Source organism: Pecten maximus, chromosome 7 (genome assembly GCF_902652985.1).
Source record: "Pecten maximus chromosome 7, xPecMax1.1, whole genome shotgun sequence".
Taxonomy (NCBI): Eukaryota; Metazoa; Mollusca; class Bivalvia; order Pectinida; family Pectinidae; genus Pecten; species Pecten maximus.
The window spans coordinates 8225889-8249633 of record NC_047021.1 but is presented as its reverse complement, the minus strand read 5'-3'; the positions used below and the strand labels follow the sequence as shown (position 1 = coordinate 8249633).

Sequence of the window (23745 nt, the reverse complement as noted above, 5' to 3'; positions counted from 1 at the left end):
GTCGGCCATGTTGTTTTCTTATTGGTCTCAAAACGCAATATGCATAACTAGGCACCAAGGGAAACCTACATATGAAATTTGAGAAAGATCCATTCAGTACTTTCTCAGAAATAGTGATAACAAACTTCAATTGTCAAAATCCAAGATGGCTGCCTGTCGGCCATGTTGTTTTCCGATTGGTCTCAAATCGCAATATGCATAACTAGGCACCAAGGGGAACCTACATATGAAATTTGAGAAAGATCCCTTCAGTACTTTCTCAGAAATAGCGATAACAAACTTCAATTGTCAAAATCCAAGATGGCTGCCTGTCGGCCATGTTGTTATCCGATTGGTCTCAAAACGCAATATGCATAACTATGCACCAAGGGGAACCTTCATATGAAATTTGAGAAAGATCCATTCAGTACTTTCTCAGAAATAGCGATAACAAACTTCAATTGTCAAAATCCAAGATGGCTGCCTGTCGGCCATGTTGTTTTCCGATTGGTCTCAAATCGCAATATGCATAACTAGGCACCAAGGGGAACCTACATATGAAATTTGAGAAAGATCCATTCAGTACTTTCTCAGAAATAGCGATAACAAACTTCAATTGTCAAAATCCAAGATGGCTGCCTGTCGGCCATGTTGTTATCCGATTGGTCTCAAAACGCAATATGCATAACTAGGCACCAAGGGGAACCTTCATATTAAATTTGAGAAAGATCCCTTCAGTACTTTCTCAGAAATAGCGATAACAAACTTCAATTGTCAAAATCCAAGATGGCTGCCTGTCGGCCATGTTGCTTTCCGATTGGTCTCAAAACGCAATATGCATAACTAGGCACCAAGGGGAACCTACATATGAAATTTGAGAAAGATCCCTTCAGTACTTTCTGAGAAATAGCGATAACAAGAATTGTTTACGGACGGAGGGACGGACGGACGGAGGGACGGACGGACGACGGACCACGGACGCAGGGCGATTTGAATAGCCCACCATCTGATGATGGTGGGCTAAAAAGAAATGGATAGACCTATATATCAAGTTGAAATATAAGAAAATTACAATTTGCAATCAAGGCTTTCTAGCTTCCATAAAGCAATATATAAATTACTTTTGACAAAGAAAGATACTTTAGAGTTATCTTCCCTTGTCTTCACCGGAAGTAAACAAACACCAGACGAACGAAAAATGAAACTCCGTATTAAGTTTGGTCGGGAGACGAAAGTTCAGGAATTAGATGATACATGCTTGGTTTCGAGCATATATGATGTGGTGCAAGAATTGTTTCCGCGCTTGAAAGGGTAATACGACCTGTAACTAATGTTAGACAAGCTGAGTTGGCAGCTGAACTGCAATTGTGCTGATTTGAAAAATTCCGTGGTAGATCTAGTCTAATATTTTGATGAGAGCTTCAACCGAGCTACTAGGTGATCCAAGGCATGGCTTTCAAAGCAGAATGCCTAATTAAAAATATTTCATGTAATTAAAAATAAAATGCTTATTCGGGAAGTCAAACGAGACCGGGTATTTTTCATTATCCCTTCCTAGTACAATAGTCAATTGTAGTCTGGTATTTAGAAAAAAGGCAGAAAAACAGTACCAAGTATATACATAGGTGTTTCTGGCTATCTTTTTTTTAATGTAAGACTAGTCATGTCCCTGTGACCATGTCACATAATTTTGACTCTGGATGATCTGCAGGGTATCAATGTTTTGCCACTCTTCGTAATACAACATTAAATTAATTTTGATGACAGTTGATTTGTGAATCAAAGATATACTTAAATGAAAGTTAGTATATAATACCGAACAAGATTTCGCAATAAAATTTTAGTTTTAGGGTGAAACAACCTAGGGCAAACAGAATTTACTGTGCAAAACAACCTGTCTCCGAAAACCACCAAATGCAACTTGTGTAAAAAATGTATATATCTATCTATCCACAGGTGCCTGACTCGTTTTATAAAATAACAACATATAAGAGTACATATATTTTATATGTACTCTTATATGTTATTATTTTATAAAACAAGTCAGGCACCTGTGATCTATCATAATACCTTGTAGTACCTGTTCCCACTTGGTGTATGAATGCATTTTCAAAAGGCTTCAATGATGGGGCATTCATGGCACACACTGTTTCATCATCAAAATGGTTCCAGTCTATAACTGCGTAAAAAGAATGAATTCTTGTATTGGCCACAGTTGTGTGTTAGTATATTGTTAGTGGTTTAAATTTTTTATGACATTTTCCATTTTGTTTGAAGTGATGTAGTTTTCAAAATACTTTGCTTTGAAACTTCTCTTTGGCTGTTGCCTTGCTAAGTATTCATTTAGGGGTATTGATGGTAACATTCTCTCAACTATTTTGTTTTATGAATCGAAGGTCACTGTTTGTTTCACACACCTAGTCTAAAGTGTTAAATTTTTTAAAGTTTCAGGTCCTTTAGCATCTCCTTGTGACGCATCCTTCCTCCCTGGCTCTATAATTGTTGGTGATAAATCTGGCTGTCAGTCGCTGAACAGTTTCAAGTTTGTCAATTTCATTTTTGGTGTATGGGTTCCAAACTATGGTGCCGTAATTGGGGATGGAACATATCTGGGATATATATGCTTTTTTTACACAAGGATATATAGCTATATAGGCAGTGTTTATGCCAAGATGCAGCACCCGCCGTACATCCATCGTCAGTCCAGTGTCCTGAATGATAAAACTTGGTCTAAATCATCATTTGGCAAAGGAGATCTAATGTTGTATATATATAAATGGAGAATGTTGTTCCCTTTGGGCAAGAGGAGTTAGGCCTAATGTTGTATAAAAGAAGGATATTGCACTCTCTGGGTGGGAGAAAAGGGACCCAGTAAGGGAAATATAGAATTTTCTTTCAATGGCCACTCTATCATCTGACGCTGTGTTAGGAAGGTCACTATATCATCTGACACTGTGTTAGGAAGGTATAGAGCCAGTTGTACGTGTCGAGTTCCTTTATATGTACAGACTCGGGTATTATTTCCAAGTTGGTAGTTTTCCCAACCTGTCTCAAGGGATGTTATATTTATTAGTACACATCTTTTTTGATACCTAAATATATTTACACTTTCCAGTGCATCTAATTATTTTGAAAGTTGTTTCTCAGTCTGGCATTCATTACGAAAATCATAATCGGAACAGAACTTGCCAAACTGGACTGAGCAGAATATCCGTGGCCAGGTAGCAGAAATGGCTAGTGTCTGTCTAGAATTTGAAATCATTTTCTCTCAAACACTGGGATGCCCAGCCCTTGTAAGCATTGATTACTTTAGATAAAAAAAATCAGTTGGAAGAATGAAGGAGGCTTTGAGAGGTTATATCAGCCAATTTCAAATTAAAGTGCAAAATCATAAGTTACAGATTTTTGGAAACATGGACTATCTGCCTAGCTATACTGTAAAGTCATGCATACCCAGTAGATTAATCTGGTTCAATAAGAAGCTTTAAACAACCCATAAAAAGGATAACACATATTTATGACCATTTCTACCTGTGACCAGAATCATCCATACAAATATTTAATTTAGCTTCCACGTATTTCTGTTACTTTCACTGTGTAACTATTTTAACTGTATTGAATTGTATATTGTCAGCTTTGTAGCTAATGTTTTCCATTAATTTTCCAACTATTTAGTGTTAGTATAATCATTATGCAATGTAATGTGTCTTTGTTTTTGTAACTTTCATTATATATTTCATTTCAGGGAGTTCATATTGAGTCTTAATAAAAAAGATTCTTTGGATGTCAACAAGACTCTGGCTAGCCAAGGAATTGTGTCAGGAGACCTTGTTTATGTGGTGGCCTCAGGAGATGTGGATACAGCCATACCTATCAGTAAACCACAACTTCTGTCTAAGGAATGGACAGATTCAGTGCAACAGTCATCAGGAGTAGGTAGTCATGGTAACTTCACACAGACTGTACGCTCTGGGGCAACAAATTCCGCCCTCATGGACACATATTTGGACAAAAATGTTATAGGTTCAAACCAGCAATCAACGTCTAGTGCTTCAGAGACAAATATTCATGCTTGCCAGCAGGTATCAGAAATGGACACCCAAGAGCAAACAGGTAGCACTACAGATGAACATGTGGACCTGAGTGTGGTCAACAGATATTTGAATGAACCTGTGTTATGTCGAGAGAGCCATGGGCTGGTTGTACCAGCCATTCTTAGTGATGTGTACGAGAGTGCTGCCATCACATGTCCTACTGAGGCTTTGTGTACTGTCCTACATGTCCTAATGTTGGAGACTGGCTACACTACTGTAAAAAAGGTAATAGTGTTAAACGTGGTTTAAAATAGACATAAGCATGCATGTTCATTTCTTTGACTTAATAGATGATCTGAAGGGTCAGGATGACCTATATCCATCATGTTTCATACATCATCTTACCCTGTGTTGTGTGTTAACTTTTACTTTCAAAATTCAACACAATGCCAAATCAGATTCCAACCAAATTTGGTTTGAAACACCATTGGGGGAGAACAATCGTACTTTACGTCAACGAGGCTGGTTCCATCAGAAGGAGACAAAGGGGCAGGGCTCCAAATGAGGACTTAGCTAAAGTTTAGCCTTAAAATGCTACACATAGATGCTCTTTAATGTGGATTGCAACCAAATTTGGTCTGAAACATCATTGGGGAGGACATTCATAATTTTCATTCCCCACAAAACGTGTTTGCATGGGATATTGAATTCTATCTGTGTGCATGAGTCCACCGAGGGCTTTTCTGGGCTGTAACTTCAAAAGCGTTCAACTCAACATCACAACACCACATTCAACTCTACAACATCTACTACATTAACTATATTTTTATTATTTCTCTGTTACCATGGAAACATAGTCAAAAACACAAAATTACTATTTCCTTTCCTTTCCGGGCTACAACTTCAAAACCGTTCCACTCAACTCTACAAGATTTTCTGTATACATATATATATAAGGTTAGTGCCCTAGTTGTGTCTTTTCAAGTGAATCACACATAGCATCTACTTCAAGATATAAACTCTTACTATAAGGTTGATATATATGTATTCTGTTTGGGTTTTCATTCCAACACCTGGACACAGGGGATACATTGAATGCCGTGCTTTGCTGTGTCCTTATTTATGATTGAGACTGGAAAATTTAGCTACAGTTTGTCTTTAAAGTTTTGAAAACTGATTTTTAGTGGGATTTTACTGAATGTAGAAAGGGGTGTTATTCTCCCGGCTGTAAGTCTTTATAGTCAGATGACTGTTAAGGCCCATGGGCCTTTTGTTTCAATTAAAAGTTAACTTGAGACATAATTAGCCTAGCTTGATAATAAAATATAATGCTAAGTAAAGTACTTCTATCCATTGCTGTGGAATTATATATCATAATAATGTGGTACACTCAGTTGATTACTGCGCTATATATGGGTTAAATAATTGTTAAAAGTAACTTTTCCAATTTGTAGTTCCATGTATTCATGATTTATGTATACGTATACCCAGGTAACTTTTTTACATTTGAAATTTTGTAAAATATCATTTCATCTTTATCTCATGTCATTGCTTCTATTCATTACAGATATCCAGTGTTCAGAAAAGTTTGGCCAATGATGAGCCTGTCTCTCAGATAAATCCTGATACCAGTACTTTACATGGTAGCTGTGATGTCCCTGGCCCTGACAGAGATATGCCAGGAGGATGGCGAGATAAGCCTGGTCAATATGGCCTGTGTTATACACATGTACAGACCAACTGTTCTGAGAATACTCCCAGTTTTGTTGTAACCTGTGCTCCTATGGGTCCAGTCCTGGTGGTGCATGGTGAGGGTACAATGATAACGAGCATTTACAGTTTTCGATATTGATAAGGGACCACCAAGTTATATATATGAATACAGCAGAAGTTGAAACGCTAGCCTTTTGATGGCATTTAGGATGAAGTAACTAGTACTGTGCATGACATATTTTTGCAGTAATGCTTAAGATTTAAAAAAAAAGTTTTAAGTGCTTTCTACCATGAATATGATATTATGTATTAGGTTATCAATAATTTAAAAGAAAAATCTCAAAAGTTAAATAAGATTTTTTGCATTTTTGTACTGTATAAAATATGTTAAGATATGAAAAGTAGCACACTGGAAACAAGTTTGTTCATTGTAACATGACTATCTATCTACAGGTACATTTATGTAACAGTTTTTATATTGGTATAGATACCAAGTTATTCAATTCATTAACTGTCATTTGGTTTGTACCAAGTTTTCATTTTACATCAATGTAATTCATCTGAATTATTACTTAAAAGTTTACCTCAATCAACAGTTAGAGATATACAGTGTACTTGTTTTAGTGTTCAGTTGTTATGTTGTGATGGTTTCAGTAGTCATGTGATATTAGCTTTGGAAACTTTGTTTATTTAAGGACAACTGCGAGGAAATGAGGACAACTGGTCATGCCGTGTAAACCTCAACACAAAGGATTTCATCAGAACCACATCTCATAAAGGTATACCCTAATTATCATACAAATATTCACCTGTAAGGCTTTTTTCATCTCAAATTCTGTGTTTCAGCTAGAACCGTATGCTGACTTTGTAGAATTCAATATAGGGAAAGTCTTACCTCAATTTGATTTTCCATTCAGGAGCAGTACCTTTTGGCTGTGACATTGGTTCGTTCGTAATTTTAGTTATATAATGACCAACAATGGACAATGACTTATTCACTGATGGAGGAGCTGTCTCTGCGAGCATTGTTTATGAACAGACAAGTGATGGACAAAATGCCATGATTATTAGAACATTAATTTTGTCCATGTGTGTGTGCCCTATAGTAATCATACTGTTCATTTATCCATATCTTTGGTTTCCAGACGTTGTTCAGAATTCATTCAAATTCCTAAAATTCACGTGTTGATACATTGTTTCCTATAGACAGTTTTACATCAATATTCGGTGTAGTTCTTCAGGTCACTGTCAAGGTCACCTTCCTAAAATAGAATATTGATGTTGACAACAAAGATTGATGGAAATCTCAGTGAGGTACTTGTTGACTTGCAAATTTCAAATATTTCTTTAGTATACATGTACTTCTTTAAATATGCCTCAATTTGGAACTACATGTACAATGGCTTTTGACAGGAGCTGCTGGCTGCTATCAAAACTTGGAGAAGTTGTCAAGAGTGTTCAAGGATGTAGTAGCCCTTCCAATGCTTCAGCACTACAGAGCAGGTTTGTAGTACTGGTTTATTCTACTAAGACTCAAAAGTCCTGTAAATTACACAGTTATTACTGTAGGAATTTCTGTCTGGAAACTACTTTCAGGCAAGTGTATTTTGAAATTGAAAAGTTAAAACATACCAGGATGCATGTTAATTGTTATAATTTACACACGTAGGCAGCATAATCTTAACATACTTCTCATTATAGATAACACTTTCATTTACTGTTAGGGTGTTATGTCATGTATTTAATTACAGATAGGACAGGATATTACACTAGTAAGTGAAGAGGAACCAAATTGTAGTTTTACTGGCTTTTATAACACTACCCAACTTTCAGGTGTCAGTCTGGAACTTAAGATTGTAATTTCAGAATAAACGTACACTTTGTTCCAGGTACATTAATGGATATCACCATTATACACTCAGGTACAGTGATATATAAATCATTCATTGTGTTTGTAATAATGATTAAGTTAATATTAATGGCATATATTGTAATATATCTGTCAACAGGACAAGGTCTACCTCCACTCTATGGGATCTTTGCTGTCAGCCACGAAGTCAAAGTAAGTGTGGTGGTGCCATCACCTTTTTAACATACTCAGATTAGTCCCATACTTTTGAAACTTTAAATTTGGACGCAGCCTAACTACTTAAGTCAAGTTCATTGTTAGTCTTACACACAGCAAGACACTTGCTGACTTGTCTGTTCTAGATGTGGTAATTCAAAAGGAAATACATGATTATTTAAAATTGTTATTAACATTGATTATTATGATCAGATTGCGATGTTTAGAAGGAAATTTGCCTGCATTGTTTGTTTGTCTATTTCCAACTTTAGCTGAAGATTCTGGGAATGTTGGATGTTGTGAGTTTGCTTAATATGTCGGAGACTTGTAAGGAATTCAATCATTTGAGCAAGGACAGATATGCCTGGAGACGTGTTTATCTGAAAGATTTTGGCAGTAAGTTACCAAAAATAAATGTTTACATAATCTAATATAGATATATATATGCTGATTTTCTTTTCCTCCAACGTTTGAGTCTAGATTTGTTGGCCTCCCAGGCTTAATACAGGACCGATATGGTAATGTGGGAGTATATCTGGTCAATGAACGTTACCAACCTATGAGGAATCCAATGTTTGTGTACGCTTTTGTGACTGCATTTAAAACTCCTGGATTTTTACAGAACGATTCACTGATTGGAGTACATTGTGTTTATTCAAGGATTTTGTTTACAGTGTCACCTGGGTTAAGACTGTTATTATGACAAATTTGAATTTATCATTAAATACCATATGCCCTATCTTAAAATCAACATTTCATTCCAGATCGAAATAACAATAATTTGGCACAAGACTGGAGCAAGGTAGGTACAAAGAAATAAAGAAGGCTCTGATTGTGCTAAAATAACATAATCATAGTTACTGGTGTTAAATAATTAAAGTATCATTGTTAATGGTGTTTTATATTAACAGTATCATTGTTACTGGTGTTTTATATTAACAGTATCATTGTTACTGGTGTTTTATATTAACAGTATCATTGTTACTGGTGTTTTATATTAACAGTATCATTGTTACTGGTGGTTTATATAACAGTATCATTGTTACTGGTGTGTATATTAACTATCATGTTATATTAAATACAGTATCATTGTTTACTGACAGTTACTGGTGTTTTATATTAACAGTATCAGTTATATTAACAGTTCTTGTTTTTTTTATATTAACAGTATCATTGTTACTGGTTTTTATATTAAAGTATCATTGTTACTGTTTAATTAACGTTCTGTGTGGTGTTATATACAGTATCATTGTTAGGTACATATATTTACTGGTGTTAATATTAACCAGTATCATTGTTACTGGTGTTTAATATTAACAGTATACGGTGTTTTATATTAACAGTATTGTTACTGGTGTTTTATATTAACTATCATTGTTACTGGTGTTTTATATTAACAGTATCATTGTTACTGGTGTTAAATATTAACAGTATCATTGTTACTGGTGTTTTATATTAACTATCATTGTTACTGGTGTTTTGTATTAACAGTATCATTGTTACTGGTGTTTTATATTAACAGTATCATTGTTACTGGTGGTTTATATTAACAGTATAATTGTTACTGGTGTTTTATATTAACAGTATCATTGTTACTGGTGTTTTATATTAACAGTATCATTGTTACTGGTGGTTTATATTAACAGTATAATTGTTACTGGTGTTTTATATTAACAGTATCATTGTTACTGGTGTTTTTCATTAACAGTATCATTGTTACTGGTGTTTTATATTAACTATCATTGTTACTGGTGTTTTATATTAACAGTATCATTGTTACTGGTGTTTTATATTAACAGTATCATTGTTACTAGTGGTTACATGTGTTATTTGCTATAGAGAACATTCAGACACCAGTACTGATGTTGATGACACAATATTGATATATATTTTTGTGAATGAACAGCTGTACCGACAGGAGTACCGGCTGAGGAAGGAACGGAGAAGAATATGGAAAAGGAACCCAATGCCAATGTTTGGTCCTCCAGTGCTTCCTTCCTTTGGATTACCTCCCCCTGGACCCTTCCACCCTGGCATTCTCAACGGAGACCATGATCTAGATCCAGTATTAGGCCACTATGATCGTGAGTTCTCGTAATAATGATTTATACTTTCAGTATATTGGAGTCCTTGACTTATATTCAAGGTCTTTGGTGTCATATTTATTAAAACAGTCATGCAACATCTGATTATAACTTAAATACTGAGAATCAAGAAACATTATATGTATGTGGCTGGTAGATTCCTTAGTTGACACATAAGTTTTTTGACAAAAAATCACCATGGCCTATATTCAAGGTCACAGGGGTCAAATTTGTGAAAGCACTCAATTGACTTGTTCTGATGAACTAATAATTGCGACTGGAAAGATTTTCTATGATGGAGCCAAACTAAGTTTGCGAAAAGAAATTACCTTGACCCATATTCAAGGTCATAGGGGTCAACATTGTTTGAGCACTCAATTGACTTCTGATAAACTAAGGACTAGAATGAAGATGTTTTGCTGGTATTTTTCTAGGATGAGGAACAACAGATTTTGCAATAGAAAATGCCCTTGGCCCCTTTTCAAAGTTACAGAGATCAAATTTGTCAAAACACTCATTCAAACTTCAATCATACCTTAAAAACCTAAAAATTAAAATATTTGGCTTATAGGTTTCTGGGTTGATTTTTTTTTTTAAGTTCTCTTGTCCTTTGATGTGCATGTTCAGTTTTGAGAGTATTTCAATCTTGAGAGTTTTCCAATTTTTAGAGTTTGTCAATTTTGAAAGCTTTCAGCTACTTCTCAATGAATAGCCAGGACAAATATTGTTTAATACAGACCGACGATAGACAGATTTACCATGTCTGAAGGACAAATACTGTTTAATACAGACCGACAATAGACAGATTTACCATGTCTGAAGGACAAATATTGTTTAATACAGACAAACGATAGACAGATTTACCATGTCTGAAGGACAAATATTGTTTTAAGACAGATTTACCATGTCTGAAGGACAAATATTGTTTAATACAGACCGACAATAGACAGATTGACCATGAAGGACAATTTGGCCATCCCACCATCAGATTGTGACACAACAAACATTTCAGAACGGCATGTATTGCCAGTGTTGTTTGTTTCAAATTTCCTGATTTGATCTTGTCAAACTCTTGATCATTACAGGGAGAATGATGCCAAACTCCCTGATTGAACACAGAACACAGCCCAGCAGTGCTTTGTTTCGACCCCGCTTTGACCCTATAGGACCTTTGCCTGGTCTCGGTCTCCAACCAGGAAGAAACAGCGGTCCGCGAGACAGAAGGGGGCCATTTGGTGGAGGGTTAGGTGGAAGGCAGATGTTCTAGTGGACAATGTGGTTAATGGATAAAAAGGGTACATGGACTTGTATTTCACTTTTTTGTCAGTAAGGATGAAAATATTGTCATAAGAATGAATTTCATCCCATGGTGAGCAAGACTTCTGGGCCCAGTTGTTCAAAAAGTGATTAGGCTAATCATAATTTAATAACAATTTTGAAATCCTGATGAAATCATTTCTGGTTAAACTAACTTGACAAAATTTTATAAAACTATAGCAGCCATCAGTCTCTTCATACCTGCTTATTTTGAGGAATACACACACTCGGGTTTTGAAGTAAATGAGAAATGAGATTTTCCCTGATCAAGTGATTAAAGTAATCACCTTTTGAACAACTGGTCCCTGGTTGTATTTCATATGGAAGAAAAGGATGTTCTTAAGCATCAGTTTTATAAGGCATAAATCATTTTTCCACTGATTAGGTGTGCTGTAGTTTTATTCTGTTGTACTGCAGATTTTCAAAGTTGATGCAACAGTTTCTAATTGAATATGTAACAAAATAACAAAATAGCCCCTGTAACTTTGTATATATCATCGTTTACTGATGAGTGTTGAGTAAACCTTGTCTATGAGAGGAATGTTAATAAAATTGTCCGATGCTTTGACAGCTATGTATAATTAGTGTTGATCCATGAGGCAAACTTTAACCTCAAAGATTAAAAATAAATTTTGAAGTTTAAAAAAAATGTTTCTACTGCAAAGCATTAAAATAAATGTTTACTACAGAAACTTTTATGTCATTTTTCTGGTATACCAGTAACCCATTTATAAAGACCGATTTGATGTCGGCACTTAAAAATTTGTTAAAAATGTTAATATATGTATGTCAACACTTACAAATTAAAAAAAATGAATCCATGAATGAAAAAAAAAACAAAAAACAATTCATTCACTGATACAATGAAAATGGTATTTAATTACCATTTCTAAATTCATATATAAAAATCATAAATTACAACAGCTTATAATGTGTATGTATAATGAATACAAATTGATACTTCTTTCAACAATACACAATGCATTCCATCTAAACAGAAAAGTTTCAAGTTTAATCTATCAATGGGTTGAAAGTTCGTTTTCATAACTGATTACAAAGAGTTTAAGACAATTAATGTGGATATAACCATGAAGTAAATTTTTCATGGAATTTGACCAGCTCTCCATCAGGAGTGCCTTGTATAAGATCTCTTTAATAAACTTATCTTAGGCCTGTTTTAATAAGTTTCACTCATTAATTAAACATATTTGTGAAATTTCCTAATACATTTACTACTTTAATAATTTATATTATACACATAGTATTGTACTGGTAAACTGTTATACCTCAAGGGTCACATTTAAGTACTGTGTTGGTACAGTCTCAATGAATTCTGTTATCAATGATAATGAAAGTTAAACCATGTGAAGCGGACTGTCAACATCCCATGGAAATGCTAGAATAAAATGATTCACTCAGAAGGAATTGCAGCAGCTACATTAATATTGATGAACATGCCACAAAACCTTGACAACCATCCACATGTGAATCCTGGTCTCCACTGGATGTTAGTGTTTGAGAGAGTCGGTTGGAGGTTTATTGATACAGAGATGCATACATTTTCACTGATGGAATTATACAATTCCCTGTCAGCAGTTTGATGGTAAGTTTAAAACATTTTACAGTAAGGCCAGTGTGCTCTATAAATCATCTGAGCCCAAGACTGGTGTATAGGTTTGTAGTGAAACTCACATTATCTTGTGTCATATTTTACAGTAAACTGACAATAATGTCTGGATGTTACAAATAATGATATGATGTACATGTATAAAGCACACACCACTCTTCTTGTACACAAAAGGTCTAACAACAGTTTATTCCTTAATCTGAACTGTCTGTTGTCTTTCCTGCGGAATCTTACTTTCATGTATGTCTTTCATGCGGATTTTAACAGGCACAAAGCACATGATGAAGACGAGAATGATATCATGATTTCTGAGCTGCTGAACCATTTGGGGCTGGTGTATAATCAACTGACCCGTCTGATCAAAGTGACATGACGATGACCGACTCTACTGACCCAGAAGATCATCCCATCTGACAGGAGGATAGCCGACTCTGGCATATTGCACTTAGTGTTTTATTTTCATCGCCGTTTTCCTTTCCTTACAACTTGCCAACCATCCTCCTCTTCCTCCATTGGATCTCCTAAAAACAAAAACAGTATGTTGTGGATACAGACAAGCTAGTACAATGCCATGTAACATAAACGGAAGTAGAAAGCAATCTTGAGATATCACCTGATCAATCAATAGCTAGTATATAACAATGCTATAATTATGCTAGAGTGTACTATAAGTCAAGATATTTACCATAAAAACCAACTCCACGGAATTGAGAAATGATATACATTATTGTATGCGAAGTCAAGGGAAATAGTTAATGTCAACAGGGACAATAAAAGTGCTGTTTTAATAACATTTAAATTATTCCTTCTCTCCAACCAGTGTTGATATCCCCCAGTGTTCCTAATGTTTTTTTTTCAAGAAGATTGTCTTGGAGATCCGAGGGTTTATGACAAATGAATTGTCCAATCAGAATGAACTAAGCAAATAGCTGTGAAAATTTGAATATAGGTTAAATAGCTCATATTGGGTGAATAGCACTTTTGACTATTAACCCGGTTAATAACATTTTTAGAGGATGTGGTTCAAATAGCATTTCTATTGTACATGTCTACTTTTTAGCCAACCATCATCAGATGGTGGGCTATTCAAATCGCCCTGCGTCCGTGGTCCGTCCGTAAACAATTCTTGTTATCGCAATTTCTCAGAAAGTACTGAAGGGATCTTTCTCAAATTTCATATGTAGGTTCCCCTTGGTGCTTAGTTATGCATATTGCATTTTGAGACCAATCGGAAAACAACATGGCCGACAGGCAGCCGTCTTGGATTTTGACAATTGAAGTTTGTTATCGCTATTTCTCAGAAAGCACTGAAGGGATCTTTCTCAAATTTCATATGTAGGTTTCTCTTGGTGCTTAGTTATGTATATTGCATTTTGAGACCAATCGGAAAACAACATGGCCGACAGGCAGCCATCTTGGATTTTGACAATTGAAGTTTGTTATCGCTATTTCTCAGAAACTAAAGAAGGGATCTTTCTGAAATTCCATATGAAGGTTCCCATCGGTGCCTAGTTATGCATATTGCATTTTGAGACCAATCGGAAAACAACATGGCCGACAGGCAGCCATCTTTGATTTTGACAATTGAAGTTTGTTATCGCTATTTCTCAGAAACTAAAGAAGGGATCTTTCTGAAATTCCATATGAAGGTTCCCATCGGTGCCTCGTTATGCATATTGCATTTTGAGACCAATCGGAAAACAACATGGCCGACAGGCAGCCATCTTGGATTTTGACAATTGAAGTTTGTTATCGCTATTTCTCAGAAACTAAAGAAGGGATCTTTCTCAAATTTCATATGTAGGTTCCTCTTGGTGCCTAGTTATGCATATTGCATTTTGAGACCAATCGGAAAACAACATTGGCGACAGGCAGCCATCATTGATTTTGACAATGAAGTTTGTTATCGCTATTTCTCAGAAAGCAATGAAGGGATCTTTCTCCAATTTCATATGTAGGTTTCCCTCGGTGCCTAGTTATGCATATTGCATTTTGAGACCAATCAGAAAACAACATGGCCGACAGGCAACTATCTTGGATTTTGACAATTGAAGTTTGTTATCGCTATTTCTCAGAAACTAAAGAAGGGATCTTTCTCAAATTTCATATGTAGGTTCCTCTTGGTGCCTAGTTATGCATATTGCATTTTGAGACCAATCGGAAAACAACATTGGCGACAGGCAGCCATCATTGATTTGGCAATTGAAGTTTGTTATCGCTATTTCTCAGAAAGCACTGAAGGGATCTTTCTCAAATTTCATATATAGGTTCCCCTTGGTGCCTAGTTATGCATATTGCATTTTGAGACCAATCGGAAAACAACATGGGCGACAGGCAGCCATCATTGATTTTGACAATTGAAGTTTGTTATCGCTATTTCTCAGAAAGCAATGAAGGGATCTTTCTCCAATTTCATATGTAGGTTTCCCTCGGTGCCTAGTTATGCATATTGCATTTTGAGACCAATCAGAAAACAACATGGCCGACAGGCAACTATCTTGGATTTTGACAATTGAAGTTTGTTATCGCTATTTCTCAGAAAGTAATTAAGGGACTTTCTCCAATTTCATATGTAGGTTTCCCTCGGTGCCTAGTTATGCATATTGCATTTTGAGACCAATCGGAAAATAACATGGCCGACAGGCAGCCATCTTGGATTTTGACAATTGAAGTTTGTTATCGCTATTTTTCAGAAAGTACTGAAGGGATCTTTCTCAAACTTTTTTGTAAGTTCCCCTTGGACTGTAGTTCTGCATATTGCATCTTGGGACCAATAAGAAAACATCTTGGATTTTGACAATTGAAGTTTGTTATCGCTATTTATCAGAAATTGCTGAAAGGATCTTTCTGAAATTTCATTTGTAGGTTGCCCTCTGTGCCTAGTTATGCAGATTGAATTTTGAGACCAGTCAGAAAACAAGAGGCCCAATGGGCCTGTATCGCTCACCTGGCTCTACAGCAACTTTGAAGTTGATTGAGGTCATTTCTACAGATACTATGCTGATTATCATAGTAAGCTAGGTTTATTCATATCAATAAATTTTCTAGTCCTTCATTCCAGCATTTTATTGGCCTAATATCTGGTCTAGGAGGCTCTTGGCTATCGCAAAATTATTGTTTACAGATTTAAGCTGGGACCTTAAATGTAGGTCAAGGGTCATTAATTTGAACAAACTTTGTAGCCCTTCACCCAAGCATGCTACAGGCCCAATATCAAGTCCCTGGGCCTTTTGGTTATTAAGAAGAAGTCATTTGAAGAAAATAGCCTATTTGACCAATATGACCTTGAATGAAGGTCAACGTCATTTATTTGAACAAACTTTGTAGCCCTTCACCCCAGCATGCTACAGGTCCAATATCAAGTCCCTGGGCCTCTTGGTTATTGAGAAGAAGTCGTTTGAAGAGTATAGCCTATTTGACCCATGTGACCTTTAATGAAGGTCAAGGTCATTTATTTGAACAAACTTTGTAGCCCTTCACCCAAGCATGCTACAGACCCAATACCAAGTCCCTGGGCCTCTTGGTTATTGAGAAGAAGTTGTTTGAAGAATATAGCCTATTTGACCCATGTGACCTTGAATGAAGGTCAAAGTCATTTATTTGAACAAAGTTTGTAGCCCTTTACGCTAGCATGCTACAGGCCCAATATCAAGTCCCTTGGCCTCTTGGTTATTGAGAAGAAGTTGTTTGAAGAGTATAGCCTATTTGACCCATGTGACCTTGAATGAAGGTTAACGTCATTTAATTGAACAAACTTTGTAGCCCTTCACCCCAGCATGCTACAGGTCCAATATCAAGTCCCTGGGCCTCTTGGTTATTGAGAAGTCGTTTAAAGATTATAGCCTATTTGACCCATGTGACCTTTAATGAAGGTCAAGGTCATTTATTTGAACAAACTTTGTAGCCCTTCACCCAAGCATGCTACAGGACCAATATCAAGTACCTGGGCCTCTTGGTTATTGAGAAGAAGTCGTTTGAAGATTATAGCCTATTTGACCAATGTGACCTTGAATGAAGGTCGACGTCATTTATTTGAACAAACTTTGTAGCCCTTCACCCCAGCATGCTACAGGCCCAATATCAAGTCCCTGGGCCTCTTGGTTATTGAGAAGAAGTCGTTTGAAGATTATAGCCTATTTGACCAATGTGACCTTGAATGAAGGTCAAGGTCATTTATTTGAACAAACTTTGTAGCCCCTCACCCCAGCATGCTACAGGCCCAATATCAAGTCCATGGGCCTCTTGGTTATTGAGAAGAAGTTGTTTGAAGATTATAGCCTATTTGACCAATGTGACCTTTAATGAAGGTCAAGGTTATTTATTTGAACAAACTTTGTAGCCCCTCACCCCAGCATGCTACAGGTCCAATATCAAGTCCCTGGGCCTCTTGGTTATTAAGAAGAAGTCGTTTGAAGATTATAGCCTATTTGACCAATGTGACCTTGAATGAAGGTCAAAATTACTTTTATTTGAACAAACTTTGTAGCCCTTCACCCAAGCATGCTACAGGCCCAATATGAAGTTCCTAGGCCTCTTGGTTATTGAGAAGAAGTCGTTTGAAGATTATAGCCTATTTGACCAGTGTGACCTTGAATGAAGGTCAAGGTCATTTATTTGAACAAACTTGGTACTCCTTCACCCCAGCATGCTACAGGCCCAATATCAAGTCCCTGGGCCTCTTGGTTATTGAGAAGAAGTCGTTTGAAGATTATAGCCTATTTGACCCATGTGACCTTGAATGAAGGTCAAGGTCAATTATTTGAACAAACTTGGAAGCCCTTCACCCCAGTATGCTACAGGCCCAATATGAAGTTCCTGGGCCTCTTGGTTATTGAGAAGAAGTTGTTTAAATGAAAAAGTTGACGCCGGACGGCCGGCCGGACGGCCGGACAGACGGCCGGACGACGGACGCCGCACCATGGCATAAGCTCACTTGCCCTTCGGGCAGGTGAGCTAACAACCAGGCCGACAGGCAGCCATCTTGTATTTTGACGATTGAAGTTTGTTATTGCTATCTTTCTGAAGGGATCTTTCTCAAATTTCATATGTAGGTTCCCCTTGGTCCCTGGTGTTGCATTTTGGGACCAATCCGAAAACAACATGGCCGACAGACGGCCATTATTGCTAAATCTTAAATTTTATATATAGGTTCCCCTTGTTTGAAAAGTACTAGAGGGCTGTTTCTGAATTTACACAGATTAGTAAGACTTAGAGGAAGGGAAAAGTAGAGAAAATATCAATCTGACATGGAACCTATAAAGATCATTCAATGGTGGGCGCCAAGATCCCTCTGGGATCTCTTGTTATATAGTGTAAACATATACAACATATGTATATGAATGGAATGAGAATTAGTCAAACAGACACTTGACAGGTCTGTGTAAAGAGATATAGTTTTTGCTGTAGTGGAATTGCAGTACAGTAGTTGCCATGGTTACCTGGCTGAGACCCCGTCCCACTGCCCTCTCCTGACTGTGAGGTAGGTTCTGGAGGAGGAGGTGCACTAGCCCCTCCTGTATCCATGGTATCATCATCAGCATCTTCATCATCCTTTATTAAAACAAAGTTTGATTATTACATTAGCTGACAAACACTTTTAGGAAGTAGGTGTTATGGTAGCTATCGCTCGATCATCTGCTACCTTCATCTTGGCTATTGATTTCATTTGGATAAAAAGATATACAGATGGTTGCAGAAATACCCCGAACACCAAGGTCAAGATCACTGTTATTATTGGTTTATAACTCAACCATTCACATTTAGATGAAACTTTTCAGCCTTGTTCTTGAAATAATTAAGGAAACATTGTGGGAACATTTGATTTACCATATACCAAGTTTTCTTTGCTATATTTTAGATAAAACTCCACATGTGTTGTCTGCATTCCTGTTTAGATGAATGTGTACCTACCTCGTCTTCCCCTTGAGTGGGAGCACCCACACACCCGTGTAACTGAGCACGGGGAAGGGACTGTATTTTCTCCTGTAGTTCTTCTACCCTACCCTCACAGCTCAGAAAGTACAGTCCACACACAAGGGTAGATATCTGAATATTAGGTAAACACAAACTTCAAACATTAATTTCAATCAAGACGTCCACATCCCACTTCTTTCTTCGGCTACAGAATATAGCTGACCAATTGATAAATATTCTTGGAATTTCAATTGCCATTTCCTAATCAATGGAACTGGTTGGAACTGGATTTTATGAGACAAGACAATTCTGTGAGTTCCAATCCCTCACTGAATGTGAAATTATATGCCAAGAATGCACATACGATCAATTTGTGCAAGAACTAATTCTGTATACTAAATGTTTGACAGACCTACCACATTCAATAATTGAAGAATTGTGTTTAGTGGTATTACATAATCATGAATAAATTCAGGAATACATTGTATTAATAATTCTAGTAGACAATAACACAATCAAAATGAGTACCTTGTAAGTGAACCTATTTGTAAAGTAAGATGAACCTATTCCCCAAGAAAGGTGAACCAATGCCTTAAGTAAGATGAACCCATGCCTCAAGAAAGATGAACCTTCCCAAAGTAAGAGTGAACTCATTCCTTAAGTAAGATGAGCCCATGCCCTAGGTAGGATATGAACCCATGCCCTTGGTAAGATGAACCCATGCTCTTGGTAAGATGAACCCATGCCCTAGGTAAGATGAACCCATGCCCTAGGTTAGATGAACCCACGCCCTAGGTTAGATGAACCCACGCCCTAGGTAAGTTGAACCCATGCCCTAGGTATGATGAACCCATGCCCTAGGTAAGTTTAACCCATGTCCCAGGTAAGTTGAACCTATGCCCTAGGTAATTAGATGAACCCATGCCCTAGGTAATTAGATGAACCCATGCCCTAGGTAATTAGATGAACCCAGTCCTAGTTAACATGAACTGATGCCCTAGGTAAGATGAACCCATGCCCTAGGTTAGATGAACCCATGCCTATTCTTACTTTTGTGAAGAGATAATACCACAGGCACAATGCATATATGTACAGTATTGTAACATCTGATTTTGATATTGTGAAAACCCTATAAAACTGAGGCCATACTGTAACTGCTTCCTCTTCACACATGCAGAATATTGTTTGTAACATAAAACCATAATTATAAAGACTTACTCTAGGCAGACTTCCATCATCTATAATCGTGTCAAACTCGTGGTTCATTACATCCTCCAAAAAGTTTTCTAATTCGTAGGTCTCAATGTTTTCTGAAAGTAAAGTTTACTTTGAAACTTAGCAAGCGTTAATTTATTAGCTATATATATATATATATAGCATGCCATTTAGTTTTGTTTCCCTCAACAGCATTTTGATTTGACTACTTTTGCAGAAAGTTATTGCCCTCGGTATATGAATCTTGCCTGGAGATCTGCTCCCACAGTTTTTAACAGAATGAGATCCCTTTGAAACTTGTTCATGTTTGCTAGCCAAGGCTTCTGATTGTGTTGCACTCCATGAACCCTTGGCAGATATATAGTCGTCACCCTTGGCCCTCTAACAGAGATTCGAAATTACTGCCCTTTACACAAGAAATCTTCGACCAACCAAATTTAAAGGAGTATTACAGATGTACTTCATCACTGATGTTTACAAACACACATAGAGGCTTGTGTCATTTTGATGAGATATGTGATCAATAACTTCTATCAATTGATCGAACACTCCAAATGTTTCCCCAAATATTGTACATCTATGTTTTAAAGTAAAATGCCATGACATAGTTGAAAAGATAGCTCTGTACTAGAAGCCTTGGCTAGGGAAGATAGAACTTGATAGGCTCAGTAACCATGATACATGTATATTTCTTGTATAGACATGTAGTAGTGTTTTCTTGAGTGGCATTTTGATCACATCTTTTTTGCAAAAGTTATTTCCCTTACATATTACATCTCTCTGTAGTCAACCAATTTCTTCCAAACTTTGTAGACTTTGCTGTGACATAAAATTGCATTTCAATATTGTATTCACTGGATAGTGGATACAAGTATGCATTTCTTTTACATTATTGATAGAAAGTGCTTTAATTCATGTAAGAATTCATAACATATACAATAAATGTAAGTGTATTTTTTTTAATCTTGAGAAACTTACTATTTTCCTTGAACCACTGGTCAATTGCATACACCATCCACTGGGCTTTCTCTCGACTATCTGCTCCACCAAAACCGTGACTTACAGCCAGCTAGGACAGACATCATAACAATTTATAAAAGCAAATTCATTCTGTAGGTTTACAGACTGAGGTTATGGAATTTAAACAGAAATAACTTATCAAAAAGATTTAGACTTTTGTAATAAGTTTGATTTTTTTAATGAGAAAAGCAATTGTCCCCATCAAAGCAATTTTCCCTACAGCAAAACTGATTTCAGTAAAATTTACCTGGTGATAGAAATGAACACTATCTACAAATCTGAAGCTTTCTGATGTTTTATAGGCCATTTAAAAAACTGTTTAGTCGACCCATATCTGATTTCAAAAAGGCGGATTGTAAAACATCATAAATCTTCAGATTAACTTAAGGTGTTTCAGTAGAGAAATACGGTTTCTAATGAATGATGAACCCCTCAACAAACATTTTGATGTTGAATATTTGTTAAGGAACAGTTACTGAAACATTAAAAACAGAAATTTCAATATGAAATCATATATTTGAATTAGATAAAATTAGCTACTTAAATGAAAAATATGGCACATGTTTTAGATATATGTATAAACATTGCCAGTTAATTATATCTCTACATATTACCTCTAATAAAGTACATTGTATATATATTTGTAATCTGTACAACATTTGCAATTTTATTACAGCTCTGAAGGATAAGTAAACTTATATTTTCTGTGATTTTTAGAGCTGTGAATACCATGGTAATGGCTTAAAAAATGCTCAAAAATTGAAAAATATTATGATATTTGACCCAAAATGACACAATTCTCTACACAATTTTTTCTCTGAAACCTATTTGAAATTAAATATCTCTATCCCAAAGACAGAATTAATCTTGTTTTGACATATGTTGTAAATTAAGTTTTCCTGCTATCTTACCTTTTCTGTGGGCTTCCATTTTTCGCTGAAGCCAAAACTAAATTTCCTGTGTAAACACACTTTCTGAAAATCCGGAAATTTAAAATCCGGAACCAATTTATTAATTTTTGTTTTAACAAATGTGAAGCCTGTATGTACTTCATACTGAATATACCAATTATAGTGTACATTTATTTTTTTCATTTTTTATGCACAGGGCATCCAGTTGACCCTTGACTTTTAGCAGTTTCAGGAGTCAAATAACTATTTCTGAGCAATCTGAAGGGTCAAAACATATGTCAATTAGACATTTCCCTTCAAACCCAAGAGTCAGATCTCAATTTGGGGAGTCAAAAACATACTCTCAAGGGTCTACTGGATGCCCTGATGCATATCATAATACAAGAGTTATTTGCTTAACAAAAAAATTGCCCATGCCCAGGCTGGCCTACTGTAGTGTGCTACCTTATAAATGGTTTATAATCAGAATCTACAGAATTTAGAGAGCTTATTTTTTTGTAAAACATTTACAATAATTCCACTGTATTAGTGTTTATCTATGTCTTCCCAGTCTTGTTTTTGTTCAAATGATCAAACTAGTGTTGCATTCGCTTTCCTGTTGTATGCATGATGAAAATTATCGTTTGCACTTATATGTTACACACATAGCATGAAATGTTGCAGTACATATATATGCAGTGTACATGTCATCACGGATATGATATGTACGATGATCTGGAATCCGACAATGCAATGTGAAGACAATCTGACAATGTAAGTCACATCAGGACCTATTATCAGGTCGGGGAAACCCCGAGATCGGCGTATAATACCTCGATCGGCCTATTATACGCCGATTGAGGTATGGATTTGTTACTAAAAATAGCTCAAATCAATTTAAACTCATCTTTTTAAAAATTTCTATCCAAGTCGCATTTATTTAGGCATTAAACGTTATACAAATACAAAATTTAAATTTATTTGAGTGCGGGAAAGAACTGAAAACAGATGTAATACTTCCGGTCTATATGGCCTATGTTACGATGGTAGTGTTACTACGGCGGCATCAAGTTTCTAAGTAGCCACTGCTTCCATTAAACATATTTCAGCAAAATATTATTTATTTTGTCATAAATTCATGCGACTTGGATAGAAAATTTTAAAAAGATGAGTTTAAATTAATTTGAGCTATTTTTAGTAACAAATCCATACCTCAATCGGCGTATACGTATAATAGGCCGATCGAGGTATTATACGCCGATCTCGGGGTTTCCCCGACCTGATTATTGGCCTATAGCTAGTTTTTTTGCATATTTTGCAGGCGCGTTGTGTAGTTCTTCTAAATTAACACCCTGGCTTTACCCCACCGAAAAAAAGTCTAGAAATCTGAAAATATGGTAGCTTAGTCTATTCACATTGCGGTAGTATAGGTCCAAATTTATACTGTACACGTTCATAGAACCCTTCATAGACTGTAATTGTCAGGTTCCTGTGTTTCCTTCTTGATTAACGGTGAGCGAGTCAGGTGATTATAGCTGCGCTCTTCTAAGGCTTCATTCATATTATACTCTATTAGTATTTCGTTATATTTGAAGATATTGAATATTTTTGTGATACAGCATTATCAAAGTTTATGCTGGCATACTATGACTATGAGCTGATGAGGAGTACTGAATCCACCTTAATTTTATATTAAAAATTGTTTTTTAATGTTTCTGTGGTGGCATAGAAGTTCATTTCACTTGAATAACTATTCTTACCTGCAATACAGTCCAACTATCAAGTACTCTCTGCACAGCAACCTGGAACAACGTGTTTTCAGTAGAGGCTGCCATCTTTATCGAATATCACATATGGAAAATACCAAAGGTGTTCCGAGTATTGGAAC

At 36.1% G+C, this 23745-nt stretch overlaps 2 protein-coding genes across 2 annotated transcripts; one reads left to right on the top strand and one right to left on the bottom strand.

The window, feature by feature from the left end:
- The first annotated feature begins 1145 nt into the window (after positions 1-1145).
- On the top strand, positions 1146-11573 carry LOC117331508 (F-box only protein 7-like). Its single transcript, XM_033890247.1, has 10 exons — positions 1146-1290; positions 3725-4298; positions 5581-5821; positions 6422-6505; positions 7140-7229; positions 7736-7788; positions 8064-8187; positions 8556-8593; positions 9698-9875; positions 10961-11573. Exons 1-10 carry the CDS (start codon positions 1178-1180, stop codon positions 11140-11142), a joined length of 1677 nt encoding a protein of 558 aa, XP_033746138.1. The 5' UTR covers positions 1146-1177; the 3' UTR covers positions 11143-11573.
- Positions 11574-23735, bottom strand: LOC117331509 (pre-rRNA-processing protein TSR2 homolog). The gene is made up of 6 exons (XM_033890248.1): positions 23618-23735; positions 20926-21016; positions 19951-20042; positions 18730-18864; positions 18258-18369; positions 11574-13340 (listed from the first exon to the last, which is right to left on the bottom strand). The coding sequence occupies exons 1-6, from the start codon at positions 23690-23692 to the stop codon at positions 13279-13281; spliced, it is 567 nt and encodes a 188-aa protein (XP_033746139.1). The 5' UTR covers positions 23693-23735; the 3' UTR covers positions 11574-13278.
- Positions 23736-23745: the final 10 nt, after the last annotated feature.